We start from the raw sequence: 21,430 nt of genomic DNA, 5'->3' as shown, positions 1-21,430 counted from the left end.
GTCCTTTTCTGATATGGATCATCTGTTGAAGGGAGTCTTTCGTGCCTTCGAGATCTTCAACTTCCTCGATTGGTGTTTGGGAGCCTTAAGCAGAAAGACTTCCCCTTCAGATAAGGACTCTGCCATGCTGATCATGTCTAGCATGGACAAAGCCATTCGGGATGGGTCTGGTGAGCTTGCGGCTTCTTACGTGTCGGGAGTGCTTAAGAAGAGAGAACATCTTTGCTCCTTCTTATCGGCTGGTATCACCCCTTGTCAGAAGTCAGAGTTGTTGTTTGCTCCTCTCTCCAAGTGTCTGTTTCCGGAGGAGCTGATCAAGGGGATGGCTGCCTCGCTTATCCAGAAGGATACCCATGATCTGATGGCATCTTCCGCACGTAAGGCTAAAACCTTACCTTCCGTGCCTAGACTCTTCCGCCCTGCAGCAGTAGACACACCTGCAACTAGGTTCATCCCGCCCTTTCGTGGCAGAACCTCCAGCAGAGGAGGTACCCGTGCCGACAGTCACCGTGGCAAATCCAAGAAGGGTTCCAAGTCCGCAAAAGGCAAGTTCTGACTGCCTTCCTCTCCAGACAGCAGTGGGAGCCAGACTCAAGACCTTCTGGCAAGCTTGGGAGAGCAGAGGTGCAGACGCTCAGTCTGTGAAGTGGCTAAGGGAGGGATACAGAATTCCGTTCTGCCGCAGTCCCCCTCTAGCTACATCTCCCATCAACCTCTCTCCCAACTACAAGGAGAAGGACAAGAGGCTAGCGTTGCAACAAGAGGTGTCGCTCTTGCTACAAAAGGAAGCGGTAGTCATAGTCCGGGACCATCAATCCCCGGGCTTCTACAACCGTCTCTTCCTGGTAGCGAAGAAGACAGGAGGTTGGAGACCGGTGCTGGACGTCAGTGCTCTCAATGCTTTTGTCACCAAGCAGACGTTCACGATGGAGACGACGAAGTCGGTCCTAGCAGCGGTCAGGCAGGAGGACTGGATGGTCTCGTTAGACCTGAAAGACGCGTACTTTCACGTCCTCATCCATCCAGACTCCCAACCTTTCCTAAGGTTCGTCTTTGGAAAGGTTGTGTACCAGTTCCAAGCCCTGTGCTTTGGCCTAAGCACGGCACCTCTTGTGTTTACCAGTCTGATGAGGAATATTGCGAAATTCCTTCACTTGGCAGACATCAGAGCCTCCCTCTATTTGGACGACTGGCTTTTAAGAGCTCCAACAAGTCGTCGCTGTCTGGAGAATCTCAGATGGACTATGGATCTGACCAAGGAATTGGGCCTCCTGGTCAATATAGAGAAGTCCCAGCTCGTCCCATCCCAGACCATTGTCTATCTAGGTATGGAGATTCAGAGTCGAGCTTTTCGGGCTTTTCCGTCGGCCCCAAGGATCAATCAAGCCCTAGAATGCATCCAGAGCATGCTGAGAAGGAACCGATGTTCAGTCAGGCAGTGGATGAGTCTAACAGGGACACTTTCATCGCTGGCCCAGTTCATCGAGTTAGGGAGACTCCACCTCCGCCCCCTTCAGTATCATCTAGCTGCTCACTGGATAAAGGACATGACGCTAGAGGCGGTCTCAGTGCCTGTTTCCGAAGAGATGAGGTCTACTCTAACGTGGTGGAAGAACAGCATTCTTCTCAAGGAAGGTCTACCATTGGCTGTTCAGACCCCCGACCACCGTCTCTTCTCGGACGCATCGGACACGGGCTGGGGTGCGACACTGGACGGACAGGAATGCTCGGGCACATGGAATCAAGAGCAAAGGACACTTCACATCAATTGCAAGGAGTTGTTGGCGGTTCATCTGGCCTTGATAAACTTCAAGTCCCTCCAGCTAAACAAGGTGGTGGAGGTGAACTCCGACAACACCACAGCCTTGGCTTACATCTCCAAGCAGGGAGGGACTCATTCGAGGAAGTTGTTCGAGATCGCAAGGGACCTCCTCATTTGGTCAAAAGATCGAAAGCTTTCGCTGGTAACGAGGTTCATTCAGGGCGATATGAATGTCATGGCAGATCGCCTCAGCCGGAAGGGTCAGGTCATCCCCACAGAGTGGACCCTTCACAAGAATGTTTGCAGCAGACTATGGGCCCTGTGGGGTCAGCCCACCATAGATCTATTCGCTACCTCGATGACCAAGAGGCTCCCGATGTATTGTTCTCCAATTCCAGACCCAGCAGCAGTTCACGTGGATGCCTTTCTGCTGGATTGGTCCCATCTCGACCTGTATGCGTTCCCGCCGTTCAAGATTGTCAACAGGGTACTTCAGAAGTTCGCCTCTCACAAAGGGACACGGCTGACGTTGGTTGCTCCCCTCTGGCCCGCGAGAGAATGGTTCACCGAGGTACTGCAATGGCTAGTTGACGTTCCCAGGACTCTTCCTCTAAGAGTGGACCTTCTGCGTCAACCTCACGTAAAGAAGGTACACCCAAACCTCCACGCTCTTCGTCTGACTGCCTTCAGACTATCGAAAGACTCTCAAGAGCTAGAGGCTTTTCGAAGGAGGCAGCCAGAGCGATTGCCAGAGCAAGGAGGACATCCACTCTCAGAGTCTATCAGTCTAAATGGGAAGTCTTCCGAAGCTGGTGTAAGGCGAATGCAGTTTCCTCAACCAGTACCACTGTAACCCAGATTGCTGACTTCCTGTTACATCTAAGGAACGTAAGATCCCTATCAGCTCCTACGATCAAAGGTTACAGAAGTATGTTGGCAGCGGTATTCCGCCACAGAGGCTTGGATCTTTCCACCAACAAAGATCTACAGGACCTCCTTAGGTCTTTTGAGACCTCAAAGGAACGTCGGTTGTCCACACCAGGCTGGAATCTAGACGTGGTTTTAAGGTTCCTAATGTCATCAAGATTTGAACCGCTCCAATCAGCCTCTTTTAAGGACCTCACATTAAAAACTCTTTTCCTCGTGTGCTTAGCAACAGCTAAAAGAGTCAGTGAGATCCACGCCTTCAGCAGGAACATAGGTTTTACATCTGAAACGGCTACATGTTCCTTGCAGCTCGGTTTTTTGGCTAAAAACGAGCTTCCTTCCCGTCCTTGGCCTAAGTCGTTCGAGATCCCAAGCCTGTCCAACTTGGTGGGGAACGAACTAGAGAGAGTACTTTGCCCAGTAAGAGCTCTTAGGTACTATTTAAGAAGGTCAAAGCCATTACGAGGACAATCAGAAGCTTTGTGTTGTTCTATCAAGAAGCCTACTCTACCGATGTCTAAGAACGCAGTTTCTTACTACATCAGGCTTCTGATTAGAGAGGCACATTCTCATCTGAGGGAAGAAGACCTTGCTTTGCTGAAGGTAAGGACACATGAAGTGAGAGCTGTTGCTACTTCAGTGGCCTTCAAACAGAACCGTTCTCTGCAGAGTGTTATGGATGCAACCTATTGGAGAAGCAAGTCAGTGTTCGCATCATTCTATCTCAAAGATGTCCAGTCTCTTTACGAGAACTGCTACACCCTGGGACCATTCGTAGCAGCGAGTGCAGTAGTAGGTGAGGGCTCAGCCACTACATTCCCATAATCCCATAACCTTTTTTAACTTTTCTCTTGAATACTTTTTATTGTTGTTTTTTGGGTTGTACGGAAGGCTAAGAAGCCTTCCGCATCCTGGTTGATTTGGCGGGTGGTCAAATTCTTTCTTGAGAAGCGCCTAGGTTAGAGGTTGTGATGAGGTCCTTTAGTATGGGTTGCAGCCCTTTATACTTCAGCACCTAGGAGTCGTTCAGCATCCTAAGAGGACCGCTAGGCTCAGTAAGGAAGACGTACTTAAAAAAGGCAGAGTAATAGTTCAAGTCGACTTCCTTACCAGGTACTTATTTATTTTATGTTTGTTATTTTGAATAACTGATAAAATGAAATACGGGATACTTAGCTTCTTTTGTTAACATGTATACTGGTCTCCACCCACCACCCTGGGTGTGAATCAGCTACATGATCATCGGGTAAGATTAATATTGAAAAATGTTATTTTCATTAGTAAAATAAATTTTTGAATATACTTACCCGATGATCATGAATTAAAGAACCCTCCCTTCCTCCCCATAGAGAACCAGTGGACCGAGGAGAAAATTGAGTTCTTGTTGACAAGAAGTACTTGAGTACCTACTCACAGATGGCGCTGTTGTGTACACCCCCACCTGGATAGCGATCGCTGGCGTATCCCGACCGTAGATTTCTGTCGGGCAACGGAGTTGACAGCTACATGATCATCGGGTAAGTATATTAAAAAATTTATTTTACTAATGAAAATAACATATTTCTATAAACAGTTCTGTAATGTTTGGGTTTACAATTTTCTCAAAGGGTGTGCTTTCCCTATAGTTAGCAGTAGTTTAAGGGGTCCCTTTTATTGTTATTATCCACACATCCAACTTGCCTACTTACATTAAGTGGGAAGGAAAAGAAGAGTGATATACTCTTCAAACTGTTCAGGGTAGTACTCACTTAGGTGTGTGCATGGCTTTGCATTTAAACATCCAAAGTTACCGTTCTTGCTTTGTTCCCTATTTTCCAATTAACTTAAGAAAGTACTTTACTAAACTGAGATTGATATTAAGCTATTTCAAGTGAAAAAAAACATGATCCATTTATGTACATTCAACAGAAATTAACAGGAAACTAACAAAATTTAATGTCAAATGTTCCATATGCTCTGGCATGATTTTCTTTATAGTTTTTAATTGTTCTTTTATTGATTGCTATTATATAGAGCTTTTTTTTTTTACAGTACTCTTTGCACAAAGACATTGTATTCAAATTCTGTAAATTGATGTGCTAACAAGTTAAGAGGTATTGTGAGTTTAGTGCAATTATGCATGAGGGGAGGTCAGTTTCCTTAGAAATTAAATATGCATATTCAATAAGGTTTTAATTGGCCTTAACCAACATAAAATGTATATATTCTTGTTTAGTATGTAATGAAAAGTATAAGTTAGTTTTAATTAGGACTGTACACTAGTTAGCTAAGCCTACCTAAGGATGATTATAAATGAATTGAATAGCTCCAGTGCAGTGAACTATACTTTAGTCCTTTTTAGTAAAAGGCAAGGACATCCTTATTTATTCTGGTTTCAAGTTATCTGTCACCCTGTGGCTCACAAAGCAATTAAATAAGAGGGACTTTACTCTTTGCTTTATAATCTTTCTTTATTGTATTTTATAGCTCTTATAAAAGCACTTCTTTTATAGCTTCCCTAAAGTCCTAGATTATTAAAGAGAAATAGGTTGCATGCTTCAAAAAAATGATGAGTGATTTGACATTAGAATTTTAGATTTATTTCAGTAGGCCTTTTACACTTGCATGTTGTAAAATATCTCTGAAAAACTTTTAGAACCTTCTATTTCTTTGGTTAAACCTCCTTAACTGTGGTCAATATATTCCAAGATCTCGTGCAATTGTGGAATTCCACAATTAAGAGACGAGGTAAACTCTAAGGTTGTTTAGATTGATTGCTCTGGTTTGGCAGAAGACTACTGATAGTGATGGATGGATCCTTTACTGTTCCTTTATGTGGATTTTTTTTATCTTTGGGAGAAACATTGTAATTGGCAATGTTGTACAATATTTGCTTTTTAAATTCATAATATGGTTTCTGAAAAGGTAGAATAGTGCCTGTGATTCCTCAAGTTAACAGTAATAGACTGTCCAAATAGTGTTCATAATATGTTGTTTTGTCTTTTAATCTACAGAAAATTCTAAAAACCTTGGTGAGTTTTCCTATAGTCCAATTTTGGGGTTCTGAATCGTCATTGTAGTCCTCTTCAGTCGATGACTCGAGAAGCTTTTATAAATCCTCATTGTTGAACTCTTTCTGATGCTGCCCTATACAGTATGTTCAATATCATCTTCATCCATAGTGTTTGTCATTCCATTGTCACCGAGTTGTCTTGCTGTTTCTAAGATTTGTTGAACGATGCCATCTGTTGCCAGGAAACTGGTAAATTTATTAACAACCTCAGACCAAAGATTCTTCTGGCTGACATTGACTATTCATGCTGCAACTTGTCCGTCATTCCTTTCATAAGTATAATGTGTAAGGTAAATGTCTTTCAGTAATTCATTACATTCATTTTGGTTTTGCATCCAGCGTCCTTTGTATCTCAAACACCTGAATAGGATAGGATAGATGAAATAAAGAATACATCAGGATACTTACATATAGAACTGTGCACTGAGTTTGAGCAAACAGTAAAATAAGGTGTAGATGTAAATTAACATAGAAATTGAGAATTTTAATTGTGTTTTCTTGGCTTCAGTATGTTTTGTATGAAAGTGTGTGCTCACATATGTACCATAGTTAAGGAAAATATAGAAAAAAATATCCTTTACTATACTATCAGAGTTTATTTCATTGCATATATTGTAGGTATTTACAACATTATTTATTTCTCCCTCTGATATAGGTTTTGTCAATAAATAATGTTAACGAATAAATATATTATAAAGTATTGTGATTGTAAGTCTAAATTTAATAAAAACACCCGCCGAAGTCAACGACAGGAGCTTGTTTTCGGATGCACGCTGTATAAATTTGTAAATTTTCACATATGTTAACACAAATTGGGGTAAATTACACTAAGCATAAAAAAACATATAAACTTTCATTGAATACCAGAATCTACTAAAAATGTAGTTAATAAAACTCAATATGGGTGAAAATTGCGGGGATGTAAAAGGAGCATTCTACTGTGAAACACCAAAATGGTGATGGAAAGGAGAAGGAAGGGTAAGCTGTTGCCGTTGTAACTCGGCGGTGAAATTATGAATTCGTTTGTGGTTTTTATGTAATATATGTAATACTATAGTATCCTCAAACCAAATATTGCTATTAATAAAATCTAAACCCTTAAAAAAAATAGCAAACCCTTTTTATGCGGACTTACATCATAGGCCTATGATGTAAGCCCATATTGAAAGGGATACGAGGGAGACATCAGCTATGTTGGAACACACACATATGCATGTGTGTACGTCATTGATTTATTTAGCATGTGTATAAGTTACATGTTTTACACAATACACAAGAATTTAAACCTTTACGAAATAAAATAGCAAGCCCTTTCCATACAGAGTTGCATCATAGTTCTATGATGAAGTCCATATAGAAAGGGTTTGCTATTTTTTTCGTAATGGTTTAGATTTTATAAATAGCAATGTTTTTGGTTTGAGGATACTGTAGTGTTGCATAAATTACATAAGAATCACAATTAAACGAATTCATAATTTTACCGCTAAGTTACAACCGCGCTAGCCTACCCCTTCTTCTCTCTTTCATCCCCTCTTCAGTGTTTGACAGTAGAATGCTCCTTGTATATCCCTGCAATTTTCACTAATATCAAGTTTTATTAATTCCACGTTTTTAGTATATTCTGGTATTCAAAGAAAGTTTATAACATGTTTTTCTTATGCTTAGTGTAATTTGTGTTAAAATATGTGGAAAGTTACAAATTTATGCAGCGGGCATCCAAAAACAAGCTCCTATCGTTGACTTCGGTGGGTGATGTTACAGTATTAAGTTTAGATTTACCATCATAATACTTTATATGTTTATTCGTTAACATTATTTATTGACAAAACCTATATCTGAGGGAAAAATTAATGTTAGTAAATAAGTTTCGATTCACATTACTTTGTAATTATTTGAAAACATTGATGGTATTCGGGCAAAAGTACTTATGACCAATTAGCTATTAGGAAATTTTTCGGAGATAAAAGGGCACCCCTGCGAGTCGGTGTAAATCTGCCTCACTTAGAAAAACTGACCATAGCTTGTTTATTTAAAAAAAAAATGCAGTATTTAAAACCTGCTGCTTATGATTCGTTTAGCGTTATATATACAATCTTTTGTCTTAGACTGAGGTCCTCCTCCTTTCATCTCAAGTTGGGGTCAGGCCCCTCAGTTTGAGTGAAGCAGGAATTGAATAGGGTTTGGGCAATGTGATTTGTGCCCCACCTAAGAGGGCTTGCTTATTGTCTATGGTTCTAGTTTGTCTTCATTTCACTAAATGTGTACCAGATCACCCAGCTTGAATTGTGATGCTAAAAGGTATGATTTCATTTAGGAAACAGTTTTTCTGTGTGATAAGAAATTTCATAACAAAACTATTTTATGACATGATAATTTTGTACAAACTCAGAAAAATTTGACTTTGCATGTGACCATTTATTTTCAGCAATTGGTGTTTGTTGTTCACTGATACTGTTATTGCACTGGTAATTATAAGTTGTTGACTCAGTGGTATAGCTAATATGTTTAATGATGATTACAATAGCTAATACAATATAGCATAGAGTATTGATATAACACAGTGAATTTATTATACATGAATTACTAATTATCACATTTGGTTTTATAGCACAGGTTACTTTTAAATTTTTTATCTATGATGTTCTAAGTGTAATTCAGGCTTTATGGTTGGCTAACAACAGTTAATAAGGGAATATGATTTGTGTTTTGAATTGTAGCAAATTGTTAAGGGTATATTTATGATGATCATTTTCTTTGCAGTTACCATCGATTATATCTCAGATGAGGAAAATATGCTCCCTCGTGTTGGCGCTATTACAATTGGTGGCTTAGCTGGCCTTGTTCTTGGAGCTAGAAAGAAAGGTGGCCTAGCAAAGAAGGCATTTTATACATCAGCAGGTATTACCGGTAAGTTGATATTGTAAATGTTTTGTTCTATGTACAAGATAACATACAATTCTGTAATAGACCTGTGTAATGCTGGACTTTTGGAGAGTTATTTTGTTCCTACTCAGCTACCAAACTCTCTTCCTTTAATTAGGGGGATTGACTCGGCTCGACGGTCATTTGAATTTGCTAACAAATGGTTAACTAACTGATGAAGGGCGCAGGTGAGAAGTTCAGCCCCCTTTCCCAGGCGGAATAGCTCATTTTTGACTCTGCCCCTGACATGTAAACAAGTACAGTCAACTCCTTATCAAACTTTTTCATTTTCTTTTTCTATTGCATGAAGAGAATGTACTGTTCGGTTATTTATGATGGAAGTTATGCAAGCTGTTCGTACTTGGCAAGGGAAAGGTACCTGCTATATATGGTTCCTGGGTAAACTGGTTAGAGATCTATATTCCCTCTGTGTGTCTTGGAGGTGGTATGATTGTTCGCAATCATCCCCATGTGCCGAGTGCAGGTCATGGCCTCCTGTTGAGTGGCAGGTGTACGCCCTGAAGGGAAAGAAGTGGGGTCTGTCTTGTCATTGCTCAAGGAGACACCAAAGAAGTGTTTTTTGCTGCACAGTATTGGTTTCCTTTTGGGTTGTGACTCCTTGTCATCCCTGCGCATACGTCCTTGGCTCAGTCCCCAGGGAGTATGTATCTGGAGCAAAGAGCCTTCGGATCTGCATCATTGGGGTTTCCTGGATTTGATGGTGTGTGGGTTACCCCCAGCGTTAGGTGCACCTTTTTGGAAACTGGAAGCTCTTCACCTGTCTCCGTGCAGACTGCTGACAATGAGTGTGACGTAAGGATAGCTTAGGCTTCCCTAAGTCTTTCAGGTAGGCCCTACATGACTTCTTTTGAGGAAGATCATAGCAAAGGCTACTTCTCCCCTGGTTTACCCCTTACCAATGTCCCCTGTATTCCTGGGGATGCCAGTGGTGAAAGGCATGGTGGCCCCCCCCCCCCATTGTCAAGAAATCTGGTGCCCCTTTCTACCCAAAAGTACGGTGAAGGCTCAAAGATGTTATGCTTGACGTTAGGCATAAAACCAAAGTGTGTGTTACCCCAGTGGCCGAGGCTAACCCATTTCTTGTGTATTTCACCCCTTCCCCTGTGCCCATCACTGTGACAAGTATCACGTGCTCCCTCTGTCTTGGGTTGTGCCTTCGGTCCCGCTCTTTGTGGGGTCATGTGGCCCTATGAGTGTGCCTTTTCTCTCCCCTATGACAGTGTGTCCCGGTGTTGTGGCTCCCATTGGAGCAATCTGTGTGGTTTCTTCCCCCAGGGGAGTATCGTCGTAATTGGTCGCTCACACCTCTATTCTTCTTTTTGCAGAGCCTGGAGCAAGAGCCAGGAAGAGGAAGAATCTTGCAGGCTTTCGTTCCTCCTCTGACTTGGATTTTGATTCTTTTTCTAAAGTGCAGAAAAAGAGGAAAAGGTCGAAGAAGTCAGGAAAGCCAGTTGTAGTTGTAAGGAGAGGGCTCCTTTCAACACCTCTCTTTTGAGGGGAAAGTTTGGCTCCCAAGTGGCTTCCTACCTTGTGGGGACCCGAGCCTTGGCCCGGGTCCTGGCTACCCACAGCCGACCTGGGACGAGTGTGGTCCCATTGACTTTTTGTTCCCAGGTTGATGGAGGAGCTTTAGACATTTCCATCACAATTCTTCCAGAACAATGTATTTCTGCTCCTTCCTTTACTAATAGTACTTTTAATTGTAGAGGTGCACTTCCTCTAGTATCTTCCATATTTAATGCCGAACTGCTATAGGCTATATGGCCTACTAACTGTAATTGAAAAAAATAGTTATATGAGGAGGGCCATTTTACCATTTTTAGTGGTGCAAAACGTGTCCTAAAAGTTTTAGAAGTTTTTAATTCCAGTAACCCTATAGTTTTGAAAATTTTAAAGTGGCTTCTTATTATTGGACGGAAAGATATGATAATTTGATTTTGTTGGGTTGCAGCACACGTAGGTGTGTCTGGGAATGAGAAGGCAGATTTTCTAGCAAAGAATGCTGCAGTTGAGTTGCTACCAAGAAGGTTTCCTATTCTCTGTAATGATTTCTTACCTAATAATTGGCAAGAGCATTGGGATAGTATAGCTGGAAATAAAATGAGAGTAATAAAGAATGTTATATCTGCTTCGAGGTATAACATGATGCCCCGGAAAAAGAAGACTACTCTTTGTCATCTCTACATTGGTCACACTCAGTTGACACACGAGTTTCTGATGACGGCTACATCAGCCATATTGGGATGACTGTTTGGTACCCTTGATGGTGAGGCACTTGTTAATGGAATGCCCCACTTTAGCACCTTAAGAAAGAGATATCTGTTTGAAGCTTGCTGTGAGAATGACAGGTTCATCCTCAACAGGTCTCCTGAAAGCTATTTAATTTTTGTAAGGGCATCTTTGATTTTATTGATGTAATTTGGATTACCATTTATTTCCTTATTTATAACAAATGTTATCGGCGTCGATGACCTTAGATGTCAGGATACCAGAAAACTCCAAATCAATCAATCAGTTAATCAACCCTTCCAGGCAGCAAAGGTTTTCTTAGCTGCTGCAGCAAAGGGACCACCAGTCCATGAAGTCTGATCTTCAAGGGTGGGGGCTATCCAGCATCTCCTCTGGGCAAAAGGTATTTTGCGAGGCACAGCACAGGAAATATCTAGATACTTGCAACGATCCTCTACAGCTGTATATCAGGTGAAGTGGACTATCTTCTGCGATTGATGTTGTAGAAGGGATACTTCTCCGGTCGGAGCAACTTTTGTGCAGATCACAGATTTTTTATCTTCATTTGTAAAGAAAACCACTTCAATCACAGCTGGCAAAGGCTATTCCTAAGCCTTGGGCATGATCTATCGACTGAAGGGTATATATCTCTCTGTTTCCTGGGGGTCGTCTATGCTCAAAAGGAGCTTCAAACAGTCCTTCCCACCCCGGGACCTCAGGCCCTCAGATTGGGACTGTACTCTTGTCCTCTGACCCTCTCACGTACCAAGTACAGTATAAGCCTTTGAGGAGGTCGTCAAATAAAGATTTGACTCTCAAAATTGTCTTTTTGCTAGCCTTAGCATCGGCGAAGAGAGTAGGAGAGTTCCACATGCTTTCTTATTCAGTCACCCATGCTGACAGGTGGAAAGTCTTCAGTTTTGTACCACAATTCATAGCCAAAACACCGAACCTGGCCCCAGGTTTGAGACCATCTTAATTCTCTCTCATCATGAAGCTTCTGGTGGTGATAAAGAGATGCTTTTGTGTCCTATGAGGACTCTGCAGAGGTATCTAAAAAAAGGACCCGGCATCTTGGGCCTGAGTGTCGGACATTAGTATGGGTAGGAACTAGAAATAGGTGTCAAGAAACACTGTCACTTTCTGACTTGATGACACGACCCTTAAAGCATATGCTTTGACTGAAAAGAGCATCTAGTAACCAACTAGGACCAGAGCTCATGAAGTTAGGATTATAGGCCCGACTATAGCTTTTATAAAGAACCTGTGAGGGGGCCAAATGATGAAGGCTAAATTGTTACATGTTTGATTGAACCTGATGCAGGTAAGGTACACTCCAAAGTTCCATTCTTCATAGCTAAAAAAGCATCTCCCCCATCCTCCCCAAACAAGGGGTAGGTTGATGGAATTTATACCAACTCATTGTTCATTATACAGGTATTCCAAACTTATGTCCCCTTAGAGGGAAGGTTTTCTTTATTTCATTGAGGTCATGCATCCAATTACAGGCCTGTCCCTGCCAAATTTGTCATTCCTATGAAAGACAAGTTGGAGGTAGCTGGAGTCCCCACCCTACTTCTATACAGTACCAAGTGGTGGACACTTCCAGGGAAGAAAATGAACTGCCCAGTTTGGTTCCAAGGGGACTTTCAACCCACCAAGCATTGAGTCTGCCTAATCAAAATACCAGGGGTTGGATGTCAAATAGCAACAAATCACAAATTTTGAATGTATTGAGTAGTTTTCCTAGCTATACAAACCTGTGCCCTTTATTTTATCTTCCCTCCCCAACCACCCCTCTCAGTTTTCAACCAAAAGGTTAAAAGTGAGCTGGTTAACCACTCCTTAACAAATGCTAAAGGCTGTCTCCAGCTTATGTTAAATAAATTTCCCTTTTCAAAGGACCTAGGTTTGTATTGCTAGGAAAAATACAAATTACTTCATAAATCTGCGATTTTTTTAATATATATATTTTGAGGGTCAAACATTGCTATGGGTATGTATTTGAAAGGTAAAACTGTTTGAAAGTGGGTAGTTTTAGATTTGAAAATTTAGGCAACACTTTCATATAAATAGTCAGCAGATATTACCTTTTTATATTTTATAGAATAATAAAAATTTTATAGAATATTTTTTACTATATATTGAACAACTTTAGCTCAATTCATGTACTGCACTATGTTATTATTTATTGCTTGCATTTGACTTTTGTAAGACACAACCAGCACAGTTTACAAGACAATATAGTTCTTCAGAATCTAAAGTATTACAGGGACACAAGGTTTTATCCTTTGGTATCTGACCACTAATTCCTCCCTGTTTTAGAATACTGTACAGTATTAACTTTTTACAGCCACGGCTTCCATGTGTTATCCACGCCAAGCTTACCAGATCTCTCAACAAGCATATGGGACTGCCAAAGAATATGCAAACATCGGATACAACTTTGTTGCTGGAGGTACAGTACTTTGTAATTTAGCAGTTATTGTCTTTATATGCACTCAAGGTTAATAGATATAGTCCTGCAGATTGTTTTGGAAGATATTTGCATGACAGCTCTTTACTATCTTTGTAATAGTTTTTCCCTTTTTTAATTCATCTTTAAATGTATATCCTTCTCTGTAGTGAAACCACAGTCAAAAGTTGCAGTACATGAAGAACCCAAAAAGGAGCCTGCAGTAGAACCAGTCCCAGTTGCAGAACCATCTCCAAGCCCGGAAACGCCACCAGCAGAAACTGCATCAACTGAGTCTGAGGGTGGTGAGGTAAGAAGTGTGTTACCCCAGGCTATTCCTGACGAGAAGTTCCCTGCCCCTGTTGACAGTTTAGTACAGCAGGCAAGTGATGTAATGCAGTGGGGCTTTAGACTAACAGATAAAGAAAGTAATGCTCCAAGCATAATTCCTGCTGGTGTAGTTCCCCCTACTGAATCATTGGTACCAGAAGGTTTTGGTTCTGTTAGCGAGGCCGATAACAAAGACATTGTTGAAAGTGCTACTGAACAAGTTACAGTTCCTAAGGAGTCTGGTAGTCAAACAGAGGAAACAGAAGTTCCAGATACGATGGAGGAAATTGTTGAGAAGATTGTAGATGACATTGCAGAGAAAGTTGGGGAAGATATAGTGGAAGATGTAGCAGTTATTGTTAAAGAAGTTGCAGAGGAAACCTTAGAGAGTATTGAAGAAGTGGCCAAAGTAGCAGACTTTGTTGAAAACATTACTGAAAGTGTGTCATCAACAATTGATGTAATTCAAGAAGTTCTAGAATCTGCAGATAAAGCTGCAGAGGAGGCAGGGTTACCTGATACTCTCATAGATGTCACTGAGGCTATTGTGGAAGGAGTGGAGAGAGTAGTTGATACTGTTAATGTTATAGCAGGGAAAGTTGAAGACGTAGCAGAAGCTGTTGTAAAAGAAGTAAAAGATTTAAAAGATGACGCCATTGAGTTGGTAGAGAGTGAAGAAAAACGAGAAGAATTGGTTGATAAAATTATTGATTATGTAAAATCACCTGATGATGAAATCCAAAAACCTGAGGAGGCTAAAGAACCAATTGCAGAAGAGTCTAAACAACTGATTGATGAAAAAACTACTGAAGGGGAGGGGTTAGATGCAAAGGTATCTGAACTTGAAGGTAAGGCTTCCTTGCCAGACCAAGTAGAAGTAGTAACAGAACCAGCCCCTTGTATCACAGAACCTGTTGCAGAAGTGACAGAACTTACAGTAGAACCAGAAAAGAAACCGACTGATGAATCGTTAGTGGAACAGAAGACAAGCGTTTCTAAAGAAGATAATGTCCAAGTAGCTGTTGCAAAGCAGGGCCTTTTTAGTAATATATTGAGCCTTTTTACAAAAGATAAAGAGGAGAAGGTAATTAAAGAAACTCCAGATGTCTGTGAAGAAACTGCAGAATCTACTGATAAAGGCTCGACTACTGGTCTTTCAGAGGAACCAACCCAACTTGAACCTGAAAACACTGTTGCACCAGAACTTTTACCTATGGTAGAAAAATTGGCTGAAAATATTGTTGAGAAAGCTGGTGAAAGGGTGGTAGAAGAGATTGCTGAGGTCGTTGAGGAAATATCAAAGGAGGCAGAAAAAGCTGCTGAAGTAATTGCTGAGACTGCTGAAGTTGTAGATGAGTCTGGAGAAGAAGCAGCAAAATGTGTAAAAGCAATTGAGGTCATTGCAGAAGCTGCTGATGAAGCTGCCAAAGATGTGCCTGGTGTCCCTGAAATTGTAGAAGAAATATCTGAAAAGATTGATGAGATTGCCAAAGAATCAGAAGCTGTTATTGATACTGTAGTTGCAGTAGCAGAAAAAGTTGAAGAAATGGCCAAAGAAATAGATCAAGAAGCCAAAATTATTGAAGCAGAGGCAGCCATATTAGTGGAGAGTGAAGAGAAGAGAGAGGAGCTTGTTGAAAAGGTGATTGAATTTGTTGGTGAAAAACTGTCAGGTGACTCTCCCAAAGAAGAGGCTTCAAGTGAAGTTCTTGAAGCCAAGTTTGAGTCTCAAACTGTCAAAGTTGATGAAAGTATTGAACCCTCCCAGTTAGTTGCAGAAAATTTAGAGGCTGCTGCTGCTGATGTTAAGAAAGAAGGCTTGTTTGATAAATTGGTAAACCTGTTTAAAGACAAAGATGCCAAAATGGAGGAACCTGAAAGTCATATAGTAGAGGATGTAAAAGAATTAGTTGATGGTGCTGAACAAATCTTGAAGCCTTTGGATGATGATAGTGGAAAGAAGCCTACTGAAGAAGAAATTCTAAAATCTGATGAAGTACTTGATCAGAAACCTACAGAGGAAGTTGAAGAGCAAAAACCTGCTGAAGAACAGAATACACAAGAGGTACCTGTGAGTGATACAGTGTTAAGCAAAGATGGGGGATTGGTCGGCAAATTAATCGATTTCTTCTCTAATGATGAAAAAAGTTCACATGCTGAACAGGTATCAGGCAAAGAAGAAGAGATTTCAAATACAGAGTTGGTCACTGAACCTGTAGGAGTAGTAGAGGTACCTGTAGAGGCTACACCTGAGGTACCTTTGGACACTACTCCAGAGGTAGTTGTTGAAACTACACCAGCATTACTTGGTGCAACTACAATTGAGGTACCTGTTGAAAGGACACCTGAAGTATCGGTGGATACTCCTGAATTGCCTGTGGAAACAACTCCTGAGTTACCCGTGGAAACAACTCCTGAGTTACCCGTGGAAACAACTCCTGAGTTACCCGTGGAAACAACTCCTGAGTTACCCGTGGAAACAACTCCTGAATTACCTGTGGAAACAACTCCTGAGTTACCTGTGGAAACAACTCCTGAGTTACCCGAGGTATCTGTTGGAAAAGAGTCCCAGTTAGGAACAACAGTACAAGAAAATTCCATTGAGGCTGAACCAGAAGTATTACCTGTGGAAAAAACAGAAGATTCAGTTGTTGAGACTGGTACAGAAACTAAGAGCAATGATGGGGGTTTAATTGGCAAATTGATAGATTTCTTTGCTAATGATGATAAAACCTCCCATTCTGAACAGGTATCAAGCAAAGATGAAACTTCACAATCGGAGTTGGTTAATGAACCTATTGGTATAGCAGAGGTACCTTTGGACACTGCTCCTGAGGCAATTGTTGAAACTAAGTCAGAGATATCTGTGGAAGGTACTCCTGAGTTACCTTTGGAAACTGCACCTGATTCAACTGTTGATACAGTATCAGAGGTACCCATTGAAAAAGAGTCTGTTTCAGAAGCTCCTGTAGAGACAACAGTACAGGAACCTTCCATTCAGGCTGAAGAAGAGGTATTGCCTGTGGAGAAAACAGACAATTCTGTTGTAGAAACTGCTACAGAAACTAAGAACAAAGAAGGGGGTTTAGTTGGAAAATTGATTGGTTTCTTTGCTAATGATGAGAAAACCTCCCATGCTGAACAGGTATTGAGCAAAGAAGAGGAGTCCTCACAATTAGAGTTGGTTACTACAGACACTACACCTGGTGTGTCTTTGGATTCTACTCCTGAAGCAATTGTTGAAACCACGCCAGACACACCTGTGGAAACTACACCTGATTCACCTGTGGATGTTGCACATGAGATACCTACTGATACAGTATCAGAGGTATCCATTGAAAAAGAGTCCAGTTTAGAAGCCCCTGTAGAGACAAAAATACAAGAACCTTCCATTCAGGCTGAACCAGTAGTAGTTCCTTTGGAACAAAAAGAAGATTCAGTTGTAGAGACTGATGATAGTGGAAAGAAGCCTACTGAAGAAGAAATTCTAAAATCTGATGAAGTACTTGATCAGAAACCTACAGAGGAAGTTGAAGAGCAAAAACCTGCTGAAGAACAGAATACACAAGAGGTACCTGTGAGTGATACAGTGTTAAGCAAAGATGGGGGATTAGTCGGCAAATTAATCAATTTCTTCTCTAATGATGAAAAAAGTTCTCATGCTGAACAGGTATCAGGCAAAGAAGAAGAGATTTCAAATACAGAATTGGTCACTGAACCTGTAGGAGTAGTAGAGGTACCTGTAGAGGCTACACCTGAGGTACCTTTGGACACTACTCCAGAGGTAGTTGTTGAAACTACACCAGAATTACTTGGTGCAACTACAATTGAGGTACCTGTTGAAAGGACACCTGAAGTATCGGTGGCTACTCCTGAATTACCTGTGGAAATTACATCTGAGTTACCTGTGGAAAAAACAGAAGATTCAATTGTAGAGACTGCTACAGAAACTAAAAGTAAAGAGGGGGGTTTAGTTGGCAAATTGATTGGTTTCTTTGCCAATGATGATAAGACCTCCCATACTGAACAGGTATTGGGCAAAGAAGAGGAGACCTCACAATTAGAGTTGGTTACTACAGACACTACACCTGGTGTGTCTTTGGACTCTACTCCTGAAGCAATTGTTGAAACCACGCCAGACACACCTGTGGAAACTACACCTGATTCACCTGTGGATGTTGCACATGAGATACCTACTGATACAGTATCAGAGGTATCCATTGAAAAAGAGTCCAGTTTAGAAACCCCTGTAGAGACAAAAATACAAGAACCTTCCATTCAGGCTGAACCAGAAGTAGTTCCTTTGGAACATAAAGAAGATTCAGTTGTAGAGACTGCTACAGAAACTAAGAGCAAAGAAGGGGGTTTAGTTGGCAAATTGATTGATTTCTTTGCCAATGATGATAAGACCTCCCATACTGAACAGGTATCAAGCAAAGACAAGGAGACTTCACAAGCAGAGTTGGTCACTGAACCTGTAAGTGTAGAAGAGGTATCTGTGGGTACAATTCCTGAAGTAAATGTTGAAATTACAGCTGAGGTGCCTGTGGAAACTACATCTGAGCTGCCTGTGGAAACTTCACCTGAGGTACTTGTTGAAACTACAGCTGAGGTACCTGTGGAGACAGAAGTTAAAGAGGTGAAGGAAGGACTTGTAGATAAGTTAGTTAATCTATTTTCAAGTGATAAAGCCTCTCATACTTCTGCAGAAACAGTGACAGACCATCTAGTTAAAGAGGAGCAACCTCTCATTGTACCTGAAGCATTAGAGCCAGCGAGTGAGGCTGTAGTTACAGAGGAGAAATCTGCTGTTCCTGAAGAAACCATCGCCCAAGGCCTAGAGGAAGGTCCAAGTGTAGAAGCAGAAGAGCCCATACCTCAGATAGAATCCGTTGAAAGTAAGGAGAATGCAGATGGTGGGTTAGTTGGTAAACTAGTGAGTCTTTTCTCTAAAAAGGAAGAAAATTTGAAAGTTGCAGAAATTGAGATTGTGGAGACTCTAGGAAAAGTGTCTGATGACAAAGTTACAGATGAATCAGACTTTGTTATTGTTGAGCACAGTGATGTTTCAGAAGCCAAGGATATTGCTGCTGATTCATTGAATGTGACAACAGAGATAGTTGACAAGTCCAGTGATATTGCTGAAAGTGAGGTTGTCTTGGCAAGTGATGATTCAGGAAAAACAGAAGGACTGTTTGATAGATTACGTAATTTTATGTCCACGTCTGAAATGAAAGAAGACCCAAAATTGTCAGATGTAGATGAAACATTAGTTTCAGATGATAAACAAGAGGTAGAACCTGAAGTAGCAGAGTTACCAAGTGATGTAAAGGTCGAGGCAAAAGACATAATTACAAGTACGGCTACTGAAGAAGCCTCGTCCGTTTCTAAGGAAGGAAGTGGAGGATTGTTTTCATCATTTGGAACCTTTTTCACTAAAGAGAAAAGTGAAGTAGTGGAAAGTGTTGATGACTCTCCCCCTTCAGGTGAACTAGACAATAAAGGTGTTGAAGAAAATACTCAAAGTGAGAATGTAATATCTGAGCCAGAAACTCCAACACTGGAAGTAAAAGATAAATCTCTCTTTGATAAAATTGCAGAATTAATATCTGCTAATGACGACAAGCCAGAAGGCACTTCAGATGAAGCTCTTGGAAGCATAACTCAGGAAAGTCAGACTGAGCCTTCACAAGAAGAACTACCTCAGCAAGCTCCAGAAGTAGATGCAGACCAGCAGAAACCATTGTTGGAGTCATCATATGCAGAAACGAAGCCTTCACTTCTTGATCGAGTAACCAGTTTATTTTCTAATGAGAGTGAAAATGTACCCACTGATAAACAATCTGCTGTGAATGAAGAAAGCAATGAAAGCTCAAGTAGTCCAGACAGTAAGACACCCACAAGTGATGAAGATGCTGATGTTTTCGTTGTATTATCAAAACCCTCCATTCCTGTAGAAACTCCAGCACCAGAGGATGGCCAAAAGGAAGCTGAGAAGGCGACTGGCTGGCTCCAAGGAAGCTGGTTTAGGGTAAAGTCTGAGACTTTTGTCTGATTGCCTGTTGTAACCAATAGAGCAGTTATAGCTCACTTGCACTTGGCTATGGGGTGTTCAATCTTGATTTTGTCTTTACCATTGCCTCAATGATCAGCTTGGTCCTTGGGTCTGAGTCCTGATATTATGATCTTCAAAAATTTATATAGAATTCAAAAAGTTCCTTTTCCCTAGTTTGAACCCAATCTTTCAAAGGCAGATAATAACCTCTCCGTAATTTTGTGCATCAAACTTCCTTTAAATCTTCCATTCCTTGTATAGCATTCTTGTCAGTGGGTGTTGCGTTTGTTGCTGGTACAAATAGTTGTATGATCTGATAAAGAGTATTGTTTCCTGCGTTATTTGTTGCTAGATTTATCCTTTAGTTAAAACCTTAAAGTTCTGACCCCTGCCTTTGAGTGGAACATAACCACATACATCTACTCTTCCAAAGTAATCATTATATGCTAAGTGAGTGAGTTAACAGATAACATTATACCGAAGCAGACTATTACATGTGCTTTCCTATTGGTTCTTACAGTGCTAATATTATTTTTAAGATAACCATGTTATTTATGTTTTTACTAACCATTGCCTTATTGTGAATGTTGAAGCTTTAACATTACTTTTGTCCTCATTTTTATATTGTAGATGTAGATATGGTATTTGTCTGTGTGGTTATCAATAGAACGTTAATAAGGGTAGTTTTTATTGTTAGCATTACTTTGTTACAGTACATACACTAACCTTCGTCATTTACATCGGAGAAGATAACAGCGAAGCTGGAGTACATGGCCCATAAATTTTTATACTGAGCGGTTGGTGTGAATGGACATTCTGACAGACTAAACTACTGGCTGCTTTAATTTGTTTTGCTTATCAGAGTGTTTGCAAGTGACTGTCTTTGGGGGGTATATCATCGGAGATGTGGACTAGTCCGGGGGTGTCGGGTCGTAAATGCGGCACCTTTATGTGAAAAAGGGAAATGCAGTAGATACTCACTTTTATTGTCTGGCTTGCAGAGGACACTCCTACAGCCAGGCTTCACCCTGCAATGAGTGTTGGGAGTGACCATCCTCTGAATGGGAAATGTATGGCAGGAGGAAGAGGGAGGAGTCTAAAAAGGATTCTTAGCCCTCAGGGTCTTCCTCGAGGTTGAGGAAGCCCTGACTTATCTCCCATTCACCAGTACGCTCCCTTCCGACCCATCACCGTTGGTCTCTATTCTGGGTGCTGCTAGGGCAAGATTGATAGCCCTTAAACATAAGGTTAACCCTTGAAGCAGGTAGACTCTCAGTTTTCCCTATCGAAACGAAAGAGTCTGTCTTTTGGGGGAAACCCAGTTTTCAGATAAATGATACCTTACGACTGTTGTGGCCTTCCTTGGGCCCGAGGGCGAAGACAAGCTGGTGGAGGTGCTTACTCTTGGGCAAGGTAGCAGAGAGTTTCTGCTCCTGCCTGAGATACCATCAGCTCTTCTCTGTCCAATGCCGAGAAGAGAGTGTCTCTTCTTTTCGGTCTCATGACCTCAGAGCCCACCACCTCCTCCTCCGGCACTTGTCCATGTAAGCACCTTGTAGGAGACATGCTTACTAATGAGTCTCCCGCATGACCTCCGTGCAGAACACATGTATGTGTTGATGAGCAACACGTCTCTCAACACCCGAATTGCCCTGAGCTTGTCGGGTTATCGGAGCC

General features: G+C 41.2%; 1 protein-coding gene across 3 annotated transcripts in view; it reads left to right on the top strand.

Annotated features, from left to right (window-relative positions):
- Nucleotides 1-21,430, top strand: part of LOC137630474 (fap1 adhesin-like) — a 78,149-nt gene that overhangs the window by 46,212 nt on the left and 10,507 nt on the right. For all 3 annotated transcript variants that reach the window (XM_068361957.1, XM_068361956.1, XM_068361958.1), the window contains 3 exons: nucleotides 8,502-8,648; nucleotides 13,267-13,371; nucleotides 13,539-19,729. In XM_068361957.1, coding sequence (XP_068218058.1) covers nucleotides 8,502-8,648; nucleotides 13,267-13,371; nucleotides 13,539-19,729 — 6,443 coding nt within the window. The remainder of the gene's footprint in view (nucleotides 1-8,501; nucleotides 8,649-13,266; nucleotides 13,372-13,538; nucleotides 19,730-21,430) is intronic.

Source organism: Palaemon carinicauda, chromosome 38, assembly GCF_036898095.1.
Source record: "Palaemon carinicauda isolate YSFRI2023 chromosome 38, ASM3689809v2, whole genome shotgun sequence".
Taxonomy (NCBI): Eukaryota; Metazoa; Arthropoda; class Malacostraca; order Decapoda; family Palaemonidae; genus Palaemon; species Palaemon carinicauda.
Note: the sequence above shows the minus strand (reverse complement) of the source record. Positions and strands in the feature narration are given on the sequence as shown.